This window comes from Salmo salar, chromosome 15 (assembly GCF_965601325.2).
Source record: "Salmo salar chromosome 15, fSalSal1, whole genome shotgun sequence".
Classification (NCBI taxonomy): domain Eukaryota; kingdom Metazoa; phylum Chordata; class Actinopteri; order Salmoniformes; family Salmonidae; genus Salmo; species Salmo salar.
The window spans coordinates 2,575,001-2,594,804 of record NC_138305.1 but is presented as its reverse complement, the minus strand read 5'-3'; the positions used below and the strand labels follow the sequence as shown (position 1 = coordinate 2,594,804).

The 19,804-nt window shown below is 48.8% G+C and overlaps 1 protein-coding gene across 16 annotated transcripts in view; it reads left to right on the top strand.

The window, feature by feature from the left end:
- Positions 1-19,804, top strand: part of LOC100195738 (calcium/calmodulin-dependent protein kinase type II subunit beta) — a 222,652-nt gene that overhangs the window by 80,341 nt on the left and 122,507 nt on the right. For 11 of the 16 annotated variants that reach the window (XM_045695285.2, XM_045695278.2, XM_082961536.1 and 8 more), the window contains one exon: positions 7,746-7,783. In XM_045695285.2, coding sequence (XP_045551241.2) covers positions 7,746-7,783 — 38 coding nt within the window. Of the gene's footprint in view, positions 1-1,712; positions 7,404-7,745; positions 7,784-19,804 lie in introns of those variants that run through there. The other 5 variants (XM_045695280.2, XM_045695303.2, XM_045695304.2 and 2 more) reach the window with 2 other exon arrangements.

Below are 19,804 nucleotides of genomic sequence, written 5' to 3'. Positions count from 1 at the left end.
GCTGTCTTCATGTGAAGCCTCTATCCTCCAGCTGTCTTCATGTGAAGCCTCCATCCTCCAGCTGTCTTCATGTGAAGCCTCCATCCTCCACCTGTCTTCATGTGAAGCCTCCATCCTCCAGCTGTCTTCATGTGAAGCCTCTATCCTTTCCTTGTCCTCCTGTAAGGTTGTTATTTACAGGGATATTAGTGAGTGACTCGTAATGGCTATTAACCAATTTGACTCTTTCTCTTTCTCTTATTCTTTCTCTTAATCTCTTCTTCTTCTCCTTCCGTCTTGCTTACTGTTATTTGTGTCAAGGTAAGGAGCCTGCTTGCTTCCTCTACAGGGCTAAATAAACAACATAATATTTGACCTTTGGGTTTACAGGTTGGGGTCGTGGACTAAATGCCAGAATGAAACTCAACTCTGGTGTTCTGGCATGTTTTTGTCATCCTGAGATCATCTACCTGAGAGTGAATGACAACCAGTGATGTATGAAAACACAGAAAGGGGTGACTATGTATGTGGTTGTTCTTCAGCTCAGACCACAGACCATTCTGGAGTCTATCTGAGCTGTCTGAGTGGTCTAGAAGCTTCTATTTATTCAGATAGAAGGCTCTGAAAAACAATAACAGTTTCATCGGAGACTTCAAACAAGATGTGAGAATGCTCTTGACACAGTTAATGACCCAATTCACCCCCTAGTGAAAAAACAGCAGGTGGAGGCAGCGGAGGAAAACTCCACACAAATCCTCACCGCCAGTATTCTTTGACTAACAGAACTGGTCTTTATCGTGCTGCCAGGCGTACCTAGCAAACTGCTGAACTTGCACATGTAGTTAGCCTGGTAGAAATGAGACTCTATATCAATTGAGGCAGACGTTGAGGGGGAATGGAATACTGTATAGGAAGGAGAGGGAAAAGCAGAGGAAAGGAAAACTGTTAGTGTTGCTCTCTCCACACACACCGCAATGTTTTGACTTCTAAAGTGTGGGCTCTTCTGTCTCGTCTCTGTGTCATCTCCTCTCGGGGCCTCAAACACACTTTGAACAGGCCTCCCCTGTGGGAGAGGGGCTCGCTTCCCCTGTGGGAGAGGGGCTCGCTTCCCCTGTGGGAGAGGAGCTCGCTTCCCCTGTGGGAGAGGGGCTCGCTTCCCCTGTGGGAGAGGGGCTCGCTTCTCCTGTGGGAGAGGGGCTCGTTTCCCCTGTGGGAGAGGGGCTCGTTTCCCCTGTGGGAGAGGGGCTCGCTTCCCCTGTGGGAGAGGGGCTCGCTTCCCCTGTGGGAGAGGGGCTCGCTTCCCCTGTAGGAGAGGGGCTCGTTTCCCCTGTGGGAGAGGGGCTCGCTTCCCCTGTAGGAGCGGGGCTCGTTTCCCCTGTGGGAGAGGAGCTCGCTTCTCCTGTAAGAGAGGGGCTTGTTTCCTCTGTAGGAGAGGGGCTCGTTTCCCTCGTGGGAGAGGAGCTCGCTTCCCTGTGGGAGAGGGGCTCGCTTCCCCTGTGGGAGAGGGGCTCGCTTCCCTTGTAGGAGAGGGGCTCGTTTCCCCTGTGGGAGAGGGGCTCGCTTCCCCTGTAGGAGAGGGGCTCGTTTCCCCTGTGGGAGAGGGGCTCGCTTCCCCTGTAGGAGAGGGGCTCGTTTCCCCTGTGGGAGAGGAGCTCGCTTCCCCTGTGGGAGAGGGGCTCACTTCCCCTGTGGGAGAGGGGCTCGTTTCCCCTGTGGGAGAGGGGCTCGTTTCCCCTGTGGGAGAGGGGCTCGCTTCCCCTGTAGGAGAGGGGCTCTCTTCCCCTGTGGGAGAGGGGCTCGCTTCCCCTGTAGGAGAGGGGCTCGTTTCCCCTGTGGGAGAGGGGCACGCTTCCCCTGTAGCAGAGGGGCTCGCTTCCCCTGTGGGAGAGGGGCTCGCTTACAATTCCTCCAGAAATGAGTTTCTAATGTCAAGCCTTAAAAAAAACACTGCAGACTTTGTGTGCAAGATAGAGTGAGATACATAGAGGGGAGAGAGAGAGAACGAGAGAGTGAGAGTCATAGATTAAGAAAAAAGAGAAGAGAGTAAGAGAACTACAGAGAGAGGGAGAGAGCTACAGAGAGAGGGAACTACACAGAGAGAGAGAGAGCTACATAGAGAGAGAGCTACAGAGAGAGAGCTAGAGTGAGTGAAAGAGAGCTACAGAGAGAGAGCTACAGAGAGAGAGCTACAGAGAGAGAGAGAGAGAGCTACAGAGAGTGAGAGCTACATATAGAGAGATACACAGAGAGAGAGAGAGAGAGCTACAGAGAGAGCTACATAAAGAGAGAGCCACAGAGAGAGAGCTACAGAAAGAGAACTACAGAGAGAGAGAGAGAGAGAGAGAGAGAGAGAGAGAGAGAGAGAGAGAGCTACAGAGAGAGAGAGCTACACAGAGAGAGGTACACAGAGAGAGAGCTACAGAAAGAGAACTACAGAGAGAGAGAGCTACAGAAAGAAAGAGCTACACAGAGAGAGAGGTACAGAGAGAGCTACAGAAAGAGTGACAGGGCTACAGAGAGAGAAAGAGCTACAGAGTGATCAAGAGAGTTAAAGAGAGAGAGAGCTATACAGACAGAGAGCTACACATAGAGAGAGATACAGAGAGAGGGCTACACAGAGAGAGAGAGAGATCTACAGAGAGAGATACAGAGAGAGAGAGCTACAGAGAGAGAGAGCTACAGAGAGCGAACTACAGAGTGAGAGCTACAGACAGAGTGAGAGAGTTGCAGAGAGAGATAGAGAGCTACAGGGAGAGAGAAGCTACAGACAGAGAGAGAGCTACAAAAACAGAGCCACAGAGAGAGAGCTACAGAGAGAGAGAGCTACAGAAAGAGAAAGAGAGCTACATAGAGAGAGAGAGAGCTACATAGAGAGAAAGATCCACAGAGAGAGAGAAAGAGCTACAGAGAAAGAGAGCTACAGAGAGAGAGCTACGTAGAGAGAGAGAGCCACAGAGAGAGAAAGACTTACAGAGAGAGAGAGAGCTACAGAGAGAGCTACAGAGAGAGAGAGCTACAGAGAGAGCTACAGAGAGAGATAGCCACAGAGAGAGAGCTACAGAGAGAGAGAGCGCTACAGAGAGAGAGAGCTACAGCGAGAGAGAGAGCTAAAGAGAGCGAGAGCTACAGGGAGAGAGAGCAACAGAGAGAGAGCTACAGGAAGAGAGAGAGCTACAGAGAGAGAGAGCTACAGAGAGAGAGAGCTACACAGAGAGACAGAGCTACAGAAAGAGAACTACAGAGAGAGAGAGCTACAGAGAGAGAGCTACACAGAGAGAGAGCTACAGAGAGCGAGAGAGCTACAGTGAGAGAGAGAGAGCTAAAGAGAGTGAGAGCCACAGAGAGAGAGCAACCGAGAGAGAGAGCTACAGAGAGAGAGAGCTACTTGGAGAGAGAGAGCTACACAGAGAGAGAGAGCTACAGAAAGATAACTACAGAGAGAGAGAGAGCTACACAGAGAAAGGTACAGAGAGAGCTACAGAGAGAGTGAGAGAGCTACAGAGAAAGAAAGAGCTACAGAGTGAACAAGAGCGTTAAAGAGAGAGAGAGCTGTATAGACAGAGACCTACACAGAAAGAGAGAGATACAGAGAGAGAGCTACACAGAGAGAGAGATCTACAGAGAGAGAGAGAGAACTGCAGAGAGAGAGATAGAGAGCTACAGAGAGAGAGATACACACAGAGAGAGAGAGAGCTTCAGAGAGAGAGAGAGCTACAGAGAGAGAGCTACAGAGAGTGAGCTAAAGAGAGAGAGCTACAGAGAGAGATAGAGAGCTGCAGAGAGAGAGAGCTACATGGAGAGAGAGCTATGTACAGAGAGAGAGAGCTACAAATTAAAGCTACACAGAGAGAGAGAGCTACAGATAGAGAGCTACATAGAGAGAGCTACACAGAGAGAGAGCTACAGAGAGAGAACGAGAGAGCTACAGAGAAAGAGAGCTACACAGAGAGAGCTACACAGAGATAGAGCTACCTAGAGAAAGAGCTACAGAGAGAGAGAGCTACAGAGAGAGAGAGAGCTACAGAGAGAGAGCGCTACAGAGAGAGAGTTGTAGCTACAGAGAGAGAGAGAGCTAAAGAGAGAGAGAGCTACAGAGAGAGAAAGTGCTACAGAGAGAGAGCTACAGAGAGAGAGAGAGCGACAGGGAGAGAGCGACAGGGAGAGAGAGAGCTACAGAGAGAGCTACAGAGAGAGAGGTACATAGAGAGCTACAGAGAGAGTGAGCGAGCTACAGAGAGAGAGAGCTACAGAGAGAGCTGCAGAGAGAGAGAGAGAGCTAAAGAGAGAGAGAGAGCTACACAGAGAGAGCGCTACAGAGACAATGCTACAAGAGAGAGCTAGAGAGAGAGAGCTACAGAGAGATAGAGAAAGCTGCAGAGAGAAAGAAAGAGAGCTACAGGGAGAGAGAGAGCTACACAGAGAGAGAGCTACAACGGGAGAGAGCTGCACAGAGAGAGAGAGCTATGGAGAGAGAGCTACATTGTGAGTGAGCGCCGCAGAGAGAGCAAGAGAGCTACACAGAGAGAGAGCTACAGAGAGAGAAAGAGCCACAGAGAGAGAGAGAGCTTCAGAGAGAGAGCTACAGAGAGAGAGCTACATAGAGAGAAAGCACTATAGAGAGAGAGCTACAGAGAGAGAGATAGCTACAGAGAGAGAGAGAGCTACAGAGGGAGAGAGAGAGAGCTACACAGAAAGAGAGAACTACAGAGAGAGAGCTACAGCGAGAGAGCTACAGAGAGAGAGAGCTACATAGTGAACAAGAGAGAGTTAAAGAGAGAGAGAGCTACAGAGATAAAGGACTACAAATGATTATGTGACCACATTAGACTGTGAATGGGACTCAGCAGTGGAGCTAGGAAATAGAGACGGACGGTGTTACACTGACAGGTACAGAGGAGAGAGACTGGGACGGTTCTACAGAGGAGAGAGACTGGGACGGTGTTCCAGAGGAGAGAGTGGGACGGTGTTACAGAGGAGAGAGACTGGGACGGTGTTACAGAGGAGAGAGACTGGGACGGTTCTACAGAGGAGAGAGTGGGACGGTGTTACAGAGGAGAGAGTGGGACGGTGTTACAGAGGAGAGAGACTGGGACGGTGTTACAGAGGAGAGAGACTGGGACGGTGTTCCAGAGGAGAGAGTGGGATGGTGTTACAGAGGAGAGAGACTGGGACGGTTCTACAGAGGAGAGAGACTGGGACGGTGTTCCAGAGGAGAGAGTGGGACGGTGTTACAGAGGAGAGAGACTGGGACGGTGTTACAGAGGAGAGAGACTGGGACGGTTCTACAGAGGAGAGAGTGGGACGGTGTTACAGAGGAGAGAGACTGGGACGGTTCTACAGAGGAGAGAGACTGGGACGGTGTTCCAGAGGAGAGAGTGGGACGGTGTTACAGAGGAGAGAGACTGGGACGGTGTTCCAGAGGAGAGAGTGGGACGGTGTTACAGAGGAGAGAGACTGGGACGGTGTTCCAGAGGAGAGAGACTGGGACGGTGTTATAGAGGAGAGAGTGGGACGGTGTTACAGAGGAGAGAGTGGGACGGTGTTACAGAGGAGAGAGACTGGGACGGTGTTCCAGAGGAGAGAGACTGGGACGGTGTTATAGAGGAGAGAGTGGGACGGTGTTCCAGAGGAGAGAGTGGGACGGTGTTCCAGAGGAGAGAGTGGGACGGTGTTCCAGAGGAGAGAGTGGGACGGTGTTCCAGAGGAGAGAGTGGGACGGTGTTACAGAGGAGAGAGACTGGGACGGTGTTACAGAGGAGAGAGTGGGACGGTGTTACAGAGGAGAGAGACTGGGACGGTGTTACAGAGGAGAGAGACTGGGACGGTGTTACAGAGGAGAGAGACTGGGACGGTGTTATAGAGGAGAGAGTGGGATGGTGTTCCAGAGGAGAGAGTGGGACGGTGTTACAGAGGAGAGAGACTGGGACGGTGTTACAGAGGAGAGAGAGTGGGACGATGTTACAGAGGAGAGAGTGGGACGGTGTTCCAGAGGAAAGAGACTGGGACGGTGTCCCAGAGGAGAGAGAGTGGGACGGTGTTACAGAGGAGAGAGACTGGGACGGTGTTCCAGAGGAGAGAGTGGGACGGTGTTACAGAGGAGAGAGAGTGGGACGGTGTCCCAGAGGAGAGAGAGTGGGACGGTGTTACAGAGGAGAGAGAGTGGGACGGTGTTACAGAGGAGAGAGACTGGGACGGTGTCCCAGAGGAGAGAGAGTGGGACGGTGTTACAGAGGAGAGAGTGGGACGGTGTTACAGAGGAGAGAGAGTGGGACGGTGTTACAGAGGAGAGAGACTGGGACGGTGTTCCAGAGGAGAGAGTGGGACGGTGTTCCAGAGGAGAGAGTGGGACGGTGTTCCAGAGGAGAGTGTGGGACGGTGTTCCAGAGGAAAGAGACTGGGACGGTGTCCCAGAGGAGAGAGACTGGGACGGTGTTCCAGAGGAGAGAGTGGGACGGTGTTCCAGAGGAGAGAGTGGGACGGTGTTACAGAGGAGAGAGACTGGGACGGTGTTCCAGAGGAGAGAGTGGGACGGTGTTACAGAGGAGAGAGACTGGGACGGTTCTACAGAGGAGAGAGACTGGGACGGTGTTATAGAGGAGAGAGTGGGACGGTGTTACAGAGGAGAGAGACTGGGACGGTGTCCCAGAGGAGAGAGTGGGACGGTGTTACAGAGGAGAGAGACTGGGACGGTGTTACAGAGGAGAGAGAGTGGGACGGTGTTCCAGAGGAGAGAGTGGGACGGTGTCCCAGAGGAGAGAGACTGGGACGGTGTTCCAGAGGAAAGAGACTGGGACGGTGTTCCAGAGGAGAGAGACTGGGACGGTGTTACAGAGGAGAGAGAGTGGGACGGTGTTCCAGAGGAGAGAGTGGGACGGTGTCCCAGAGGAGAGAGACTGGGACGGTGTTACAGAGGAGAGAGACTGGGACGGTGTTACAGAGGAGAGAGAGTGGGACGGTGTTCCAGAGGAGAGAGTGGGACGGTGTCCCAGAGGAGAGAGACTGGGACGGTGTTACAGAGGAGAGAGACTGGGACGGTGTTACAGAGGAGAGAGTGGGACGGTGTTCCAGAGGAGAGAGTGGGACGGTGTCTATGTCTTGGTAGAGGCACCATTTCAGGCTCTAGCCCTGAAGGGGACCGAGGGGACAGGCTCCAGTATAAGCCCCAAATTAATGTTCTATCTCTGCCTCGTTAACTAATTAACCAGTTCCTCTTAATGAGGTTCTGTTGCTCGCAGCAACCCACATCAACTCTCGCTGGGCCTCCTGTGCCACACCGAATGAAACAGTTTTAACCCAGGAATAGTTCTGTCTGTACCCTGTGACACAATGGATACGGAGCAGATGGATACGGACCGGATGGATACGGACCGGATGGATACGGACTGTTGTCTGTGGAATAATTCCCCTCTTGCTGAGGATTATAGGTATTATGCTAAACAGACCACTGTCTTTAGTATGAACAAACCTCCTCTCCTCTCTAAATCTGCAGAGGAGTGTTGTGAATATCAGGGTCTGGTGGACCAGTTGTTTATAACCCGTCTAAAGATCTCAGCGTTTACTAGCTGGACCATACCTCTTGTTACATACGACTGTCTGGTCCCTGTTGGATTCTTTTTCTACCAGTGGTTGCATTTGGGTTACCCATCTTCAACTAGGAATCCTACGGGACTACAGGGTGATACTGATGCACCTTTGTGATCTCTCTGATCTCCTGTTCTACTGGAATCTCTGACCTGCTGTGTCTCTGCTGTTGTTTCCTATTGCAGCAGCCAAGAGTTTGCTCAACAAGAAGGCAGATGTCAAGGTAAGCCCCCCCTCTCTCTTTTTCTTCTCTGTCTCTCAATTCAATTCCAATTCAAAGGGCTTTATTGGTATGGGAAACATATGTTAACATTGCCAAAGCAAGTGAAGTAGATAATATATAAAAGTCAAATAAACAATTAAAAAATGAACAGTAAACATTACACTCACAACACTTTCAGAGGAAAAGAGACATTTCAAATGTCATTATGTCTATATGCAGTACTGATCTTTCTCACTCTCTCTGCTCCCCCCTCTCTCTGCTACCTCTCTCTCGACTCCCTTTCTCTCTCTCTCTCGCTCTCTCTCTACTCTCTCTCTCCTCTCTCTCTCTCTGCTTCCTCTCTCTCCATCTCCTCTCTCTTTCCTCTCTCTCATCTCCTCTCCCTCTCTCTCTGATCTCCTCTCTCTCTCTGCTTCCTCTCTCTCTCCTCTCTCATCTCCTCTCTCTCTCCTCTCCGTCTCTCTCTCTCTCTGCTATTTCTCTGCTCCCTCTTCTTTCTCGCTCTATTTCTCTCCTCTCTCTGCTCCCTCCCTCTCTTTCTGTCTGTCTCTCCCTTTCTCTCTCTCTCTCTCTCTCTCTCTCTCTCTCTCTCTCTCTCTCTCTCTCTCTCAATTTCAATTTAAGGGGTTTTATTGGCATGGGAAACATATGTTTACAATTCCAAAGCAAGTGAACTAGATAACAAATAAAAGTGAAATAAATAATATAAAATGAACAGGGTTAAGACCCTGTTTCTGTCTCCTCGCCACTATTCTCTCTCTTGTTGTGTCTCATTCTCTCTCCCCTCCCCCTCTTTCTCTCTCACCCCTCTTTCTCTCCCCCTCTTCCCCCTTTCTTTGTCTCTCTGCTTTTGCTTAGCTTGTTTCTGTGTAATTAAAAGTGTCTCTTGCTCAGTGATTTGTGAACATCATTTTTTCAGTGTGTGCTGTCTGTGATGCATAGGAGACAGTGTTGATTCAATTTGCAATCATCATAAAATAGTAGTCTGTGTGTGTGTGTGTGTGTGTGTGTCTGTGTGTGTGTGCGTGTGCGTGCATGTGTGTGTGTGTGTGCGCGTGTGTGCATGCGTGTGCGTGCGTGTGCGTGTGTGTGCGGAGGAAAGGGAGAGAGGATGGAGGATGGGTAATAGAGTTTGAAAATACGAGAGCTTGTGTACATGTTATCGTGTGTGTGTGTGTGTGTGTGTGTGTGTGTGTGTGTGTGTGTGTGTGTGTGTGTGTGTGTGTGTGTGTGTGTGTGTGTGTGTGTGTGTGTGTGTGTGTGTGTGTGTGTGTGTGTGTGTGAGAGCATTGTGCTAGCTGCTTTCTGGTCTGTTTGTTCAGTAGGGATTGTAACTACAGCTCCAGAAATAGACATGAGTCTGAACCCTGGAAACACACCAGACAGAAATAGACTCTCAGTCACACACACACGTCCCCCTGCTCCTCTCCACGCCACACTCATAATCACCTAGCAACAGGCCCCTGACACACTCGGCCTAACCGTTGTTTTCTGTCCTCCCCCGTCTTTCTCACTCTCTCAGTATTATTTCCCTGGTTGTATCTCTCCTCTGACCCCTCTGACCCCTCGTACACCTCTCCTTGTCTCCTCTGACCCCTCGTACTCCTCTCCTTGTCTCCTCTGACCCCTCGTACACCTCTCCTTGTCTCCTCTGACCCCTCGTACACCTCTCCTTGTCTCCTCTGACCCCTCGTACACCTCTCCTTGTCTCCTCTGACCCCTCGTACACCTCTCCTTGTCTCCTCTGACCCCTCGTACACCTCTCCTTGTCTCCTCTGACCCCTCGTACACCTCTCCTTGTCTCCTCTGACCCCTCATACACACCTCTCCTTGTCTCCTCTGACCCCTCGTACACCTCTCCTTGTCTCCTCTGACCCCTCGTACACCTCTCCTTGTCTCCTCTGACCCCTCGTACACCTCTCCTTGTCTCCTCTGACCCCTCGTACACCTCTCCTTGTCTCCCCTGACCTCTTGTACACCTCTCCTTGTCTCCTCTGACCCCTCGTACTCCTCTCCTTGTCTCCTCTGACCCCTCGTACACCTCTCCTTGTCTCCTCTGACCCCTCATACACACCTCTCCTTGTCTCCTCTGACCCCTCGTACACCTCTCCTTGTCTCCTCTGACCCCTCGTACACCTCTCCTTGTCTCCTCTGACCCCTCGTACACCTCTCCTTGTCTCCTCTGACCCCTCATACACACCTCTCCTTGTCTCCTCTGACCCCTCGTACACCTCTCCTTGTCTCCTCTGACCCCTCGTACACCTCTCCTTGTCTCCTCTGACCCCTCGTACACCTCTCCTTGTCTCCTCTGACCCCTCGTACACCTCTCCTTGTCTCCTCTGACCCCTCGTACACCTCTCCTTGTCTCCTCTGACCCCTCGTACACCTCTCCTTGTCTCCTCTGACCCCTCATACACACCTCTCCTTGTCTCCTCTGACCCCTCGTACACCTCTCCTTGTCTCCTCTGACCCCTCGTACACCTCTCCTTGTCTCCTCTGACCCCTCGTACACCTCTCCTTGTCTCCCCTGACCTCTTGTACACCTCTCCTTGTCTCCTCTGACCCCTCGTACTCCTCTCCTTGTCTCCTCTGACCCCTCGTACACCTCTCCTTGTCTCCTCTGACCCCTCATACACACCTCTCCTTGTCTCCTCTGACCCCTCGTACACCTCTCCTTGTCTCCTCTGACCCCTCGTACACCTCTCCTTGTCTCCTCTGACCCCTCGTACACCTCTCCTTGTCTCCTCTGACCCCTCGTACACCTCTCCTTGTCTCCTCTGACCCCTCGTACACCTCTCCTTGTCTCCTCTGACCCCTCGTACTCCTCTCCTTGTCTCCTCTGACCCCTCGTACTCCTCTCCTTGTCACTCCAGTCTTGTGTTGAGTACAGTATAACAGCCAGACACACCAGTCTTGTGTTGAGTACAGTATAACAGCCAGACACTCCAGTCTTGTGTTGAGTACAGTATAACAGCCAGACACTCCAGTCTTGTGTTGAGTACAGTACCTGTACCTGTACCTGTACCTGTTGAACCGATTGTCCTGCTGCATAAATTGTAGTATCATCTGCAAATATAGTAGCTTGAGTTTCAGCTAGGGCATAGGAAAGGTCGTTGGTATATATTAAATAAAGAAGTGGCCCAAGGCAGCTGCCCTGCGGTATTCCACAGTTTAAAGCATGAGGGGAAGAAAATGAACCATTGATATAGGTGGACCATTTCCTGTCAGTTAGATATGACTGTACCCAATTCAATGCTACCTCCTTAAAACCATAATGCATTAATTTTGTCAAAATTATCTCATGATCCACTAAATCAAATGCTGCACTGAAATCTAAAAATAGTACCCCCACAAACTTGCCGTTATCCATAGCATTGAGCCACTGGTCAGTCATGTCAACCAATGCAGTGGTAGTGGAATGATTTTTGCGATAAGCATGCTGATTGGCTGTAATCAGATCATTATTTTCCATGTACTCCCATATTTGTCTGCTCACAATACCCTCCAATATCTTACTGAGTGTAGGGAGTAGACTAATTGGTCGACTATTGGCAGGAGTAGCGGGTTCTTTGCAGTCTTTTGGAATAGGACAATGTTTAGCATGCTTCCATACATTTGCAAACATCCCCTTTTCCAGTGACCAATTAAATATGTATCTCAGTGGAACTGCAATCTGGGGAGCAGCACAGCGAAGCAAAAAATTGTCCATAAGATCATAACCTGTAGATTTCCCATCAGGTAATGACTTCAAAAGGTTTAACACCTCCTCCACTGACACCGTTTGCAGACTAAAAGAGCAGATCTTGTTGCTCATAATATGATCATCAATCCATTGGACAATAGCTTGTTTGGAAGAATGTATGTTTACATTGTTGCTCAGTAAATTAATTTTCTTTGTGAAAAAATCTGCAAAATGATTGGCAATATCAACTGGTTTTGTTATTATTCTCCCGTCAACCTCCACACTAGATGGGCATGATGAGATAGATGTACCAAGTAAACCCTTAACTGTATTCCATACCTTTTTAGAATCATTTTTACAATCAATAAAAGCATTGTTGAAAAATAACTTTTTTTCCCCCTTCGATTCAATTTAAATGCATAATTACACAATGTTCTATAATTCTGTTCATCAATTTCTGATTTTGATTTGGCTGCTAAGACATTTAACATATTTCTTTGAGAAAAAGCCTCACCCAGTTCATCATCAATCCATGGAGATGGACGAGCACCAACTGTACTCTTTCTTATAGGGGCATGATGGTCCATAACCTCAGTGAGCAAATCAATAAAACATTCTGTAGCGTGATTTAAATCATCCTCTAGATAAATCAGCTCCCAGGGTACAGCAGCCAAATCATTTAGTATAACAGCCAGACAGTCCAGTCTTGTGTTGAGTACAGTATAACAGCCAGACAGTCTTGTGTTGAGTACAGTATAAAAGCAAGACACTCCAGTCTTGTGTTGAGTACAGTATAACAGCCAGGCACTCCAGTCTTGTGATGAGTACAGTATAACAGCCAGACACTCCAGTCTTGTGTTGAGTACAGTTAAACAGCCAGACAGTCTTGTGTTGAGTACAGTATAACAGCCAGGCACTCCAGTCTGTGTTGAGTACAGTATAACAGCAAGACAGTCTTGTGTTGAGTACAGTATAACAGCCAGAAACTGCAGTCTTGTGTTGAGTACAGTATAACAGCCAGACACTCCAGTCTTGTGTTGAGTACAGTATAACAGCCAGAAACTCCAGTCTTGTGTTGAGTACAGTATAACAGCCAGACACTCCAGTCTTGTGTTGAGTACAGTATAACAGCCAGACACTCCAATCTTGTGTTGAGTACAATATAACAGCCAGACAGTCTTGTGTTGAGTACAGTATAACAGCCAGACAGTCTTGTGTTGAGTACAGTATAACAGCCAGACAGTCTTGTGTTGAGTACAGCATAAAAGCCAGACAGTCTTGTGTTGAGTACAGTATAACAGCCAGACACTCCAGTCTTGTGATGAGTACGGCATAACAGCCAGACACTCCATTCTTGTGATGAGTACGGTATAACAGCCAGACACTACAGTCTTGTGATGAGTACGGTATAACAGCCAGACACTCCAGTCTTTTGATGTGTACGGTATAACAGCCAGACACTCCAGCCTTGTGATGAGTACGGTATAACAGCCAGACACTCCAGTCTTGTGATGTGTACGGTATACCAGCCAGGCACTCCAGTCTTGTGTTGAGCACAGTATAACAGCCAGGCACTCCAGTCTTGTGTTGAGAACAGTATAACAGCCAGACACACCAGTCTTGTGTTGAGTACAGCATAACAGCCAGACACTCCAGTCTTGTTTTGAGTACAGTATAACAGCCAGGCACTCCAGTCTTGTGTTGAGTACGGTATAAAAGCCATGCACTCCAGTCTTGTGATGAGTACAGTATAACAGCCAGACACTCCAGTCTTGTGTTGAGTACAGTATAACAGCCAGACACTCCAGTCTTGTGTTGAGTACAGTATAACAGCCAGACAGTCTTGTGTTGAGTACAGTATAACAGCCAGGCATTCCAGTCTTGTGTTGAGTACAGTATAACAGCCAGACACTCCAGTCTTGTGTTGAGTACAGTATAACAGCCAGACACTCCAGTCTTGTGATGAGTACAGTATAACAGCCAGACACTCCAGTCTTGTGTTGAGTACAGTATAACAGCCAGACACCCCAGTATTGTGTTGAGTACAGTATAACAGCCAGACAGTCTTGTGTTGAGTATAGTATAACAGCCAGACACTCCAGTCTTGTGTTGAGTACAGTATAACAGCCAGACAGTCTTGTGTTGAGTACAGTATAACAGCCAGACACTCCAGTCTTGTGTTGAGTACAGTATAACAGCCAGACACTCCAGTCTTGTGTTGAGTACAGTATAACAGCCAGACACTCCAGTCTTGTGTTGAGTACAGTATAACAGCCAGCGCGGGAGCAGTCGCCGCCTCCGTCGTGGTCGTCGCCAGCCTCCAGCGGAGGTACGTAACAGCCAGACACTCCAGTCTTGTGATGAGTACAGTATAACAGCCAGACAGTCTTGTGTTGAGCACAGTATAACAGCCAGACAGTCTTGTGTTGAGTACAGTATAACAGCCAGACAGTCTTGTGTCGAGTACAGTATAACAGCCAGACACTCCAGTCTTGTGATGAGTACAGTATAACAGCCAGACAGTCTTGTGTTGAGTACAGTTTAACAGCCAGACAGTCTTGTGTCGAGTACAGTATAACAGCCAGACACTCCAGTCTTGTGTCGAGTACAGTATAACAGCCAGACACTCCAGTGTTGTGATGAGTACAGTATAACAGCCAGACACTCCAGTCTTGTGATGAGTACAGTATAACAGCCAGACACTCCAGTCTTGTGATGAGTACAGTATAACAGCCAGACACTCCAGTCTTGTGTTGAGTACAGTATAACAGCCAGGCACTCCAGTCTTGTGTTGAGTACAGTATAACAGCCAGACACTCCAGTCTTGTGTTGAGTACAGTATAACAGCCAGACACTCCAGTCTTGTGTTGAGTACAGTATAACAGCCAGACACTCCAGTCTTGTGTTGAGTACAGTATAACAGCCAGACACTCCAGTCTTGTGATGAGTACAGTATAACAGCCAGACACTCCAGTCTTGTGATGAGTACGGTATAACAGCCAGACACTACAGTCTTGTGTTGAGTACAGTATAACAGCCAGACACTCCAGTCTTGTGATGAGTACAGTATAACAGCCAGACAGTCTTGTGTTGAGTACAGTATAACAGCCAGACACTCCAGTCTTGTGATGAGTACAGTATAACAGCCAGACACTCCAGTCTTGTGATGAGTACAGTATAACAGCCAGACACTTCAGTCTTGTGTTGAGTACAGTATAACAGCCAGACACTCCAGTCTTGTGTTGAGTACAGTATAACAGCCAGACACTCCAGTCTTGTGATGAGTACAGTATAACAGCCAGACACTCCAGTCTTGTGATGAGTACGGTATAACAGCCAGACACTACAGTCTTGTGTTGAGTACAGTATAACAGCCAGACACTCCAGACTTGTGATGAGTACAGTATAACAGCCAGACAGTCTTGTGTTGAGTACAGTATAACAGCCAGACACTCCAGTCTTGTGTTGAGTACAGTATAACAGCCAGACAGTCTTGTGTTGAGTACAGTATAACAGCCAGACACTCCAGTCTTGTGATGAGTACAGTATAACAGCCAGACACTCCAGTCTTGTGATGAGTACAGTATAACAGCCAGACACTCCAGTCTTGTGTTGAGTACAGTATAACAGCAAGACAGTCTTGTGTTGAGTACAGTATAACAGCCAGACACTCCAGTCTTGTGTTGAGTACAGTATAACAGCCAGACACTCCAGTCTTGTGATGAGTACAGTATAACAGCCAGACACTCCAGTCTTGTGATGAGTACGGTATAACAGCCAGACACTACAGTCTTGTGTTGAGTACAGTATAACAGCCAGACACTCCAGTCTTGTGTCAAGTACAGTATAACAGCCAGACACTCCAGTGTTGTGATGAGTACAGTATAACAGCCAGACACTCCAGTCTTGTGATGAGTACAGTATAACAGCCAGACACTCCAGTCTTGTGTTGAGTACAGTATAACAGCCAGGCACTCCAGTCTTGTGTTGAGTACAGTATAACAGCCAGACACTCCAGTCTTGTGTTGAGTACAGTATAACAGCCAGACACTCCAGTCTTGTGTTGAGTACAGTATAACAGCCAGACACTCCAGTCTTGTGTTGAGTACAGTATAACAGCCAGACACTCCAGTCTTGTGATGAGTACAGTATAACAGCCAGACACTCCAGTCTTGTGATGAGTACGGTATAACAGCCAGACACTACAGTCTTGTGTTGAGTACAGTATAACAGCCAGACACTCCAGTCTTGTGATGAGTACAGTATAACAGCCAGACAGTCTTGTGTTGAGTACATTATAACAGCCAGACAGTCTTGTGTTGAGTACAGTATAACAGCCAGACACTCCAGTCTTGTGATGAGTACAGTATAACAGCCAGACACTCCAGTCTTGTGATGAGTACAGTATAACAGCCAGACACTCCAGTCTTGTGATGAGTACAGTATAACAGCCAGACACTCCAGTCTTGTGATGAGTACAGTATAACAGCCAGACAGTCTTGTGTTGAGTACAGTATAACAGCCAGACACTCCAGTCTTGTGTTGAGTACAGTATAACAGCCAGACACTCCAGTCTTGTGATGAGTACAGTATAACAGCCAGACACTCCAGTCTTGTGATGAGTACGGTATAACAGCCAGACACTACAGTCTTGTGTTGAGTACAGTATAACAGCCAGACACTCCAGACTTGTGATGAGTACAGTATAACAGCCAGACAGTCTTGTGTTGAGTACAGTATAACAGCCAGACACTCCAGTCTTGTGTTGAGTACAGTATAACAGCCAGACAGTCTTGTGTTGAGTACAGTATAACAGCCAGACACTCCAGTCTTGTGATGAGTACAGTATAACAGCCAGACACTCCAGTCTTGTGATGAGTACAGTATAACAGCCAGACACTCCAGTCTTGTGTTGAGTACAGTATAACAGCCAGACAGTCTTGTGTTGAGTACAGTATAACAGCCAGACACTCCAGTCTTGTGTTGAGTACAGTATAACAGCCAGACACTCCAGTCTTGTGTTGAGTACAGTATAACAGCCAGACACTCCAGTCTTGTGTTGAGTACGGTATAACAGCCAGACACTCCAGTCTTGTGTTGAGTACAGTATAACAGCCAGACACTCCAGTCTTGTGTTGAGTACAGTATAACAGCCAGACAGTCTTGTGATGTGTACGGTGTAACAGCCAGGCACTCCAGTCTTGTGTTGAGTACAGTATAACAGCCAGACAGTCTTGTGTTGAGTACAGTATAACAGCCAGGCACTCCAGTCTTGTGTTGAGTACAGTATAACAGCCAGACACTCCAGTCTTGTGATGAGTACGGTATAACAGCCAGACACTCCAGTCTTGTGTTGAGTACAGTATAACAGCCAGGCACTCCAGTCTTGTGTTGAGTACAGTATAACAGCCAGACACTCCAGTCTTGTGATGAGTACAGTATAACAGCCAGACACTCCAGTCTTGTGTTGAGTACAATATAACAGCCAGACAGTCTTGTGTTGAGCACAGTATAACAGCCAGACAGTCTTGTGTTGAGTACAGCATAAAAGCCAGACAGTCTTGTGTTGAGTACAGTATAACAGCCAGACACTCCAGTCTTGTGATGATTACAGTATAGCAGCCAGACAATCCAGTCTTGTGATGTGTACATTATACCTGCCAGGCATTCCAGTCTTGTGTTGAGTACAGTATAACAGCCAGACACTCCAGTCTTGTGATGAGTACGGCATAACAGCCAGACACTCCATTCTTGTGATGAGTACGGTATAACAGCCAGACACTACAGTCTTGTGATGAGTACGGTATAACAGCCAGACACTCCAGTCTTGTGTTGAGTACAGTATAACAGCCAGACACTCCAGTCTTGTGTTGAGTACATTATAACAGCCAGACACTCCAGTCTTGTGTTGAGTACAGTATAACAGCCAGACACTCCAGTCTTGTGTTGAGTACAGCATAACAGCCAGACAGTCTTGTGTTGAGTACAGTATAACAGCCAGGCACTCCAGTCTTGTGTTGAATACAGTATAACAGCCAGACACTCCAGCCTTGTGATGTGTACGGTGTAACAGCCAGGCACTCCAGTCTTGTGTTGAGTACAGTATAACAGCCAGACACCCCAGTCTTGTGTTGAGTACAGTATAACAGCCAGGCACCCCAGTCTTGTGTTGAGTACAGTATAACAGCCAGACACCCCAGTCTTGTGTTGAGTACAGTATAACAGCCAGACACCCCAGTCTTGTGTTGAGTACAGTATAACAGCCAGACACTACAGTCTTGTGATGAGTACGGTATAACAGCCAGACACTCCAGTCTTGTGTTGAGTACAGTATAACAGCCAGACACTCCAGTCTTGTGTTGAGTACATTATAACAGCCAGACACTCCAGTCTTGTGTTGAGTACAGTATAACAGCCAGACACTCCAGTCTTGTGTTGAGTACAGCATAACAGCCAGACAGTCTTGTGTTGAGTACAGTATAACAGCCAGGCACTCCAGTCTTGTGTTGAATACAGTATAACAGCCAGACACTCCAGCCTTGTGATGTGTACGGTGTAACAGCCAGGCACTCCAGTCTTGTGTTGAGTACAGTATAACAGCCAGACACCCCAGTCTTGTGTTGAGTACAGTATAACAGCCAGGCACCCCAGTCTTGTGTTGAGTACAGTATAACAGCCAGACACCCCAGTCTTGTGTTGAGTACAGTATAACAGCCAGACACCCCAGTCTTGTGTTGAGTACAGTATAACAGCCAGACACTCCAGTCTTGTGATGAGTACAGTATAACAGCCAGACACTCCAGTCTTGTGATGAGTACAGTATAACAGCAAGACAGTCTTGTGTATAAAGTTGTATCTATGTACAGTATAAAGCCACAGGCTACTCTAGCATTTGATCAGTAGACAATTGTTCATATCTTCATCTGCAAGGTCCTTTAGAAAACCGAGAACCTTGCAGTTTGAGTTAACATTTTAATCACAATGGACGCCACTTTTGAATGTCTATTAACAGAAGATATGCATAGCTCTTTTAGCTACCTTATTGTTTTAACAACATGTCACTACACCTGCCCCGTGCATGTGACCATCATTGTATGTATTTTTCTCCTTAGGCGTTTCTTCCACAAATACTCCATCCCCATAAAAGAACGAGTGATCCCTTCACACTCAGTCAGTGCACCTTCCTAACCGCTCCCCCTCTTATTTACCTTTCTCTTCTCCTGATGATGCCATCCTCTGTTCCTATCCTCTGCTTGCGAGCTCTACTCTTTCTTTCTTCCCTTCTTTAGAAGCCATAAAAATGACAATCCATATAAATGATCCTCCTCTCTTCCTGCTCTTTCTTCCCGACTGCTGAAGTTCATTCTGGTGATTTGAAGCCCATTGCTCAACCAGAAGTGATGCTCACCAATCAAGTCTCTTGTTTTATTTGACATGCTCATCCAGCAGTACTGGGCATTCGCCTGTCTCTGTCCCTCCCTCCCTCCCTCCCTCCCTCCCTCCCTCCCTCCCTCCCTCCCTCCCTCCCTCCCTCCCTCCCTCCATCACCTGGGACAGAAACACAAGTCCAGCTCCACTGTCCAGTACATGGTTAGCATGTCATTTTAACATCCCTGGACCTCCGTTTCTCACTCCTTCCCTCCCTCCTCTGTCTCTTTCTCTCTTAATTCCATCCCTCCCTCTCCCTGCACCTCTCCACCATACTCCCATCCCCCCTCTCCCTGCACCTCTCCACCTTACCTCCCTCCCTCCCTCTCCCTGCACCTCTCCACCATACCTCTCTCCCTCTCCCTGCACCTGTCCACCATACCTCCCTCCCTCTCCCTGCACCTCTCCACCATACTCCCATCCCCCCCTCTCCCTGCACCTCTCCACCATACTCCCATCCCCCCCTCTCCCTGCACCTCTCCACCATACTCCCACCCCCCCCTCTCCCTGCACCTCTCCACCATACCTCCCCTCCCTCCCTCTCCCTGCACCTCTCCACCATACCTCCCTCCCTCTCCCTGCACCTCTCCACCATACCTCCCTCCCTCCCTCTCCCTGCTCCTCTCCACCATACCTCCCTCTCTCTCCCTGCACCTGTCCACCATACCTCCCTCCCTCTCCCTGCACCTCTCCACCATACCTCCATACCTCCCTCCCTCCCTCTCCCTGCTCCTCTCCACCATACCTCCCTCTCTCTCCCTGCACCTGTCCACCATACCTCCCTCTCTCTCCCTGCACCTCTCCACCATACCTCCCTTCCTCCCTCTCCCTGCACCACTCCACCATACCTCCCTCCCTCCCTCTCCCTGCTCCTCTCCACCATACCTCCCTATCTCTCCCTGCACCTGTCC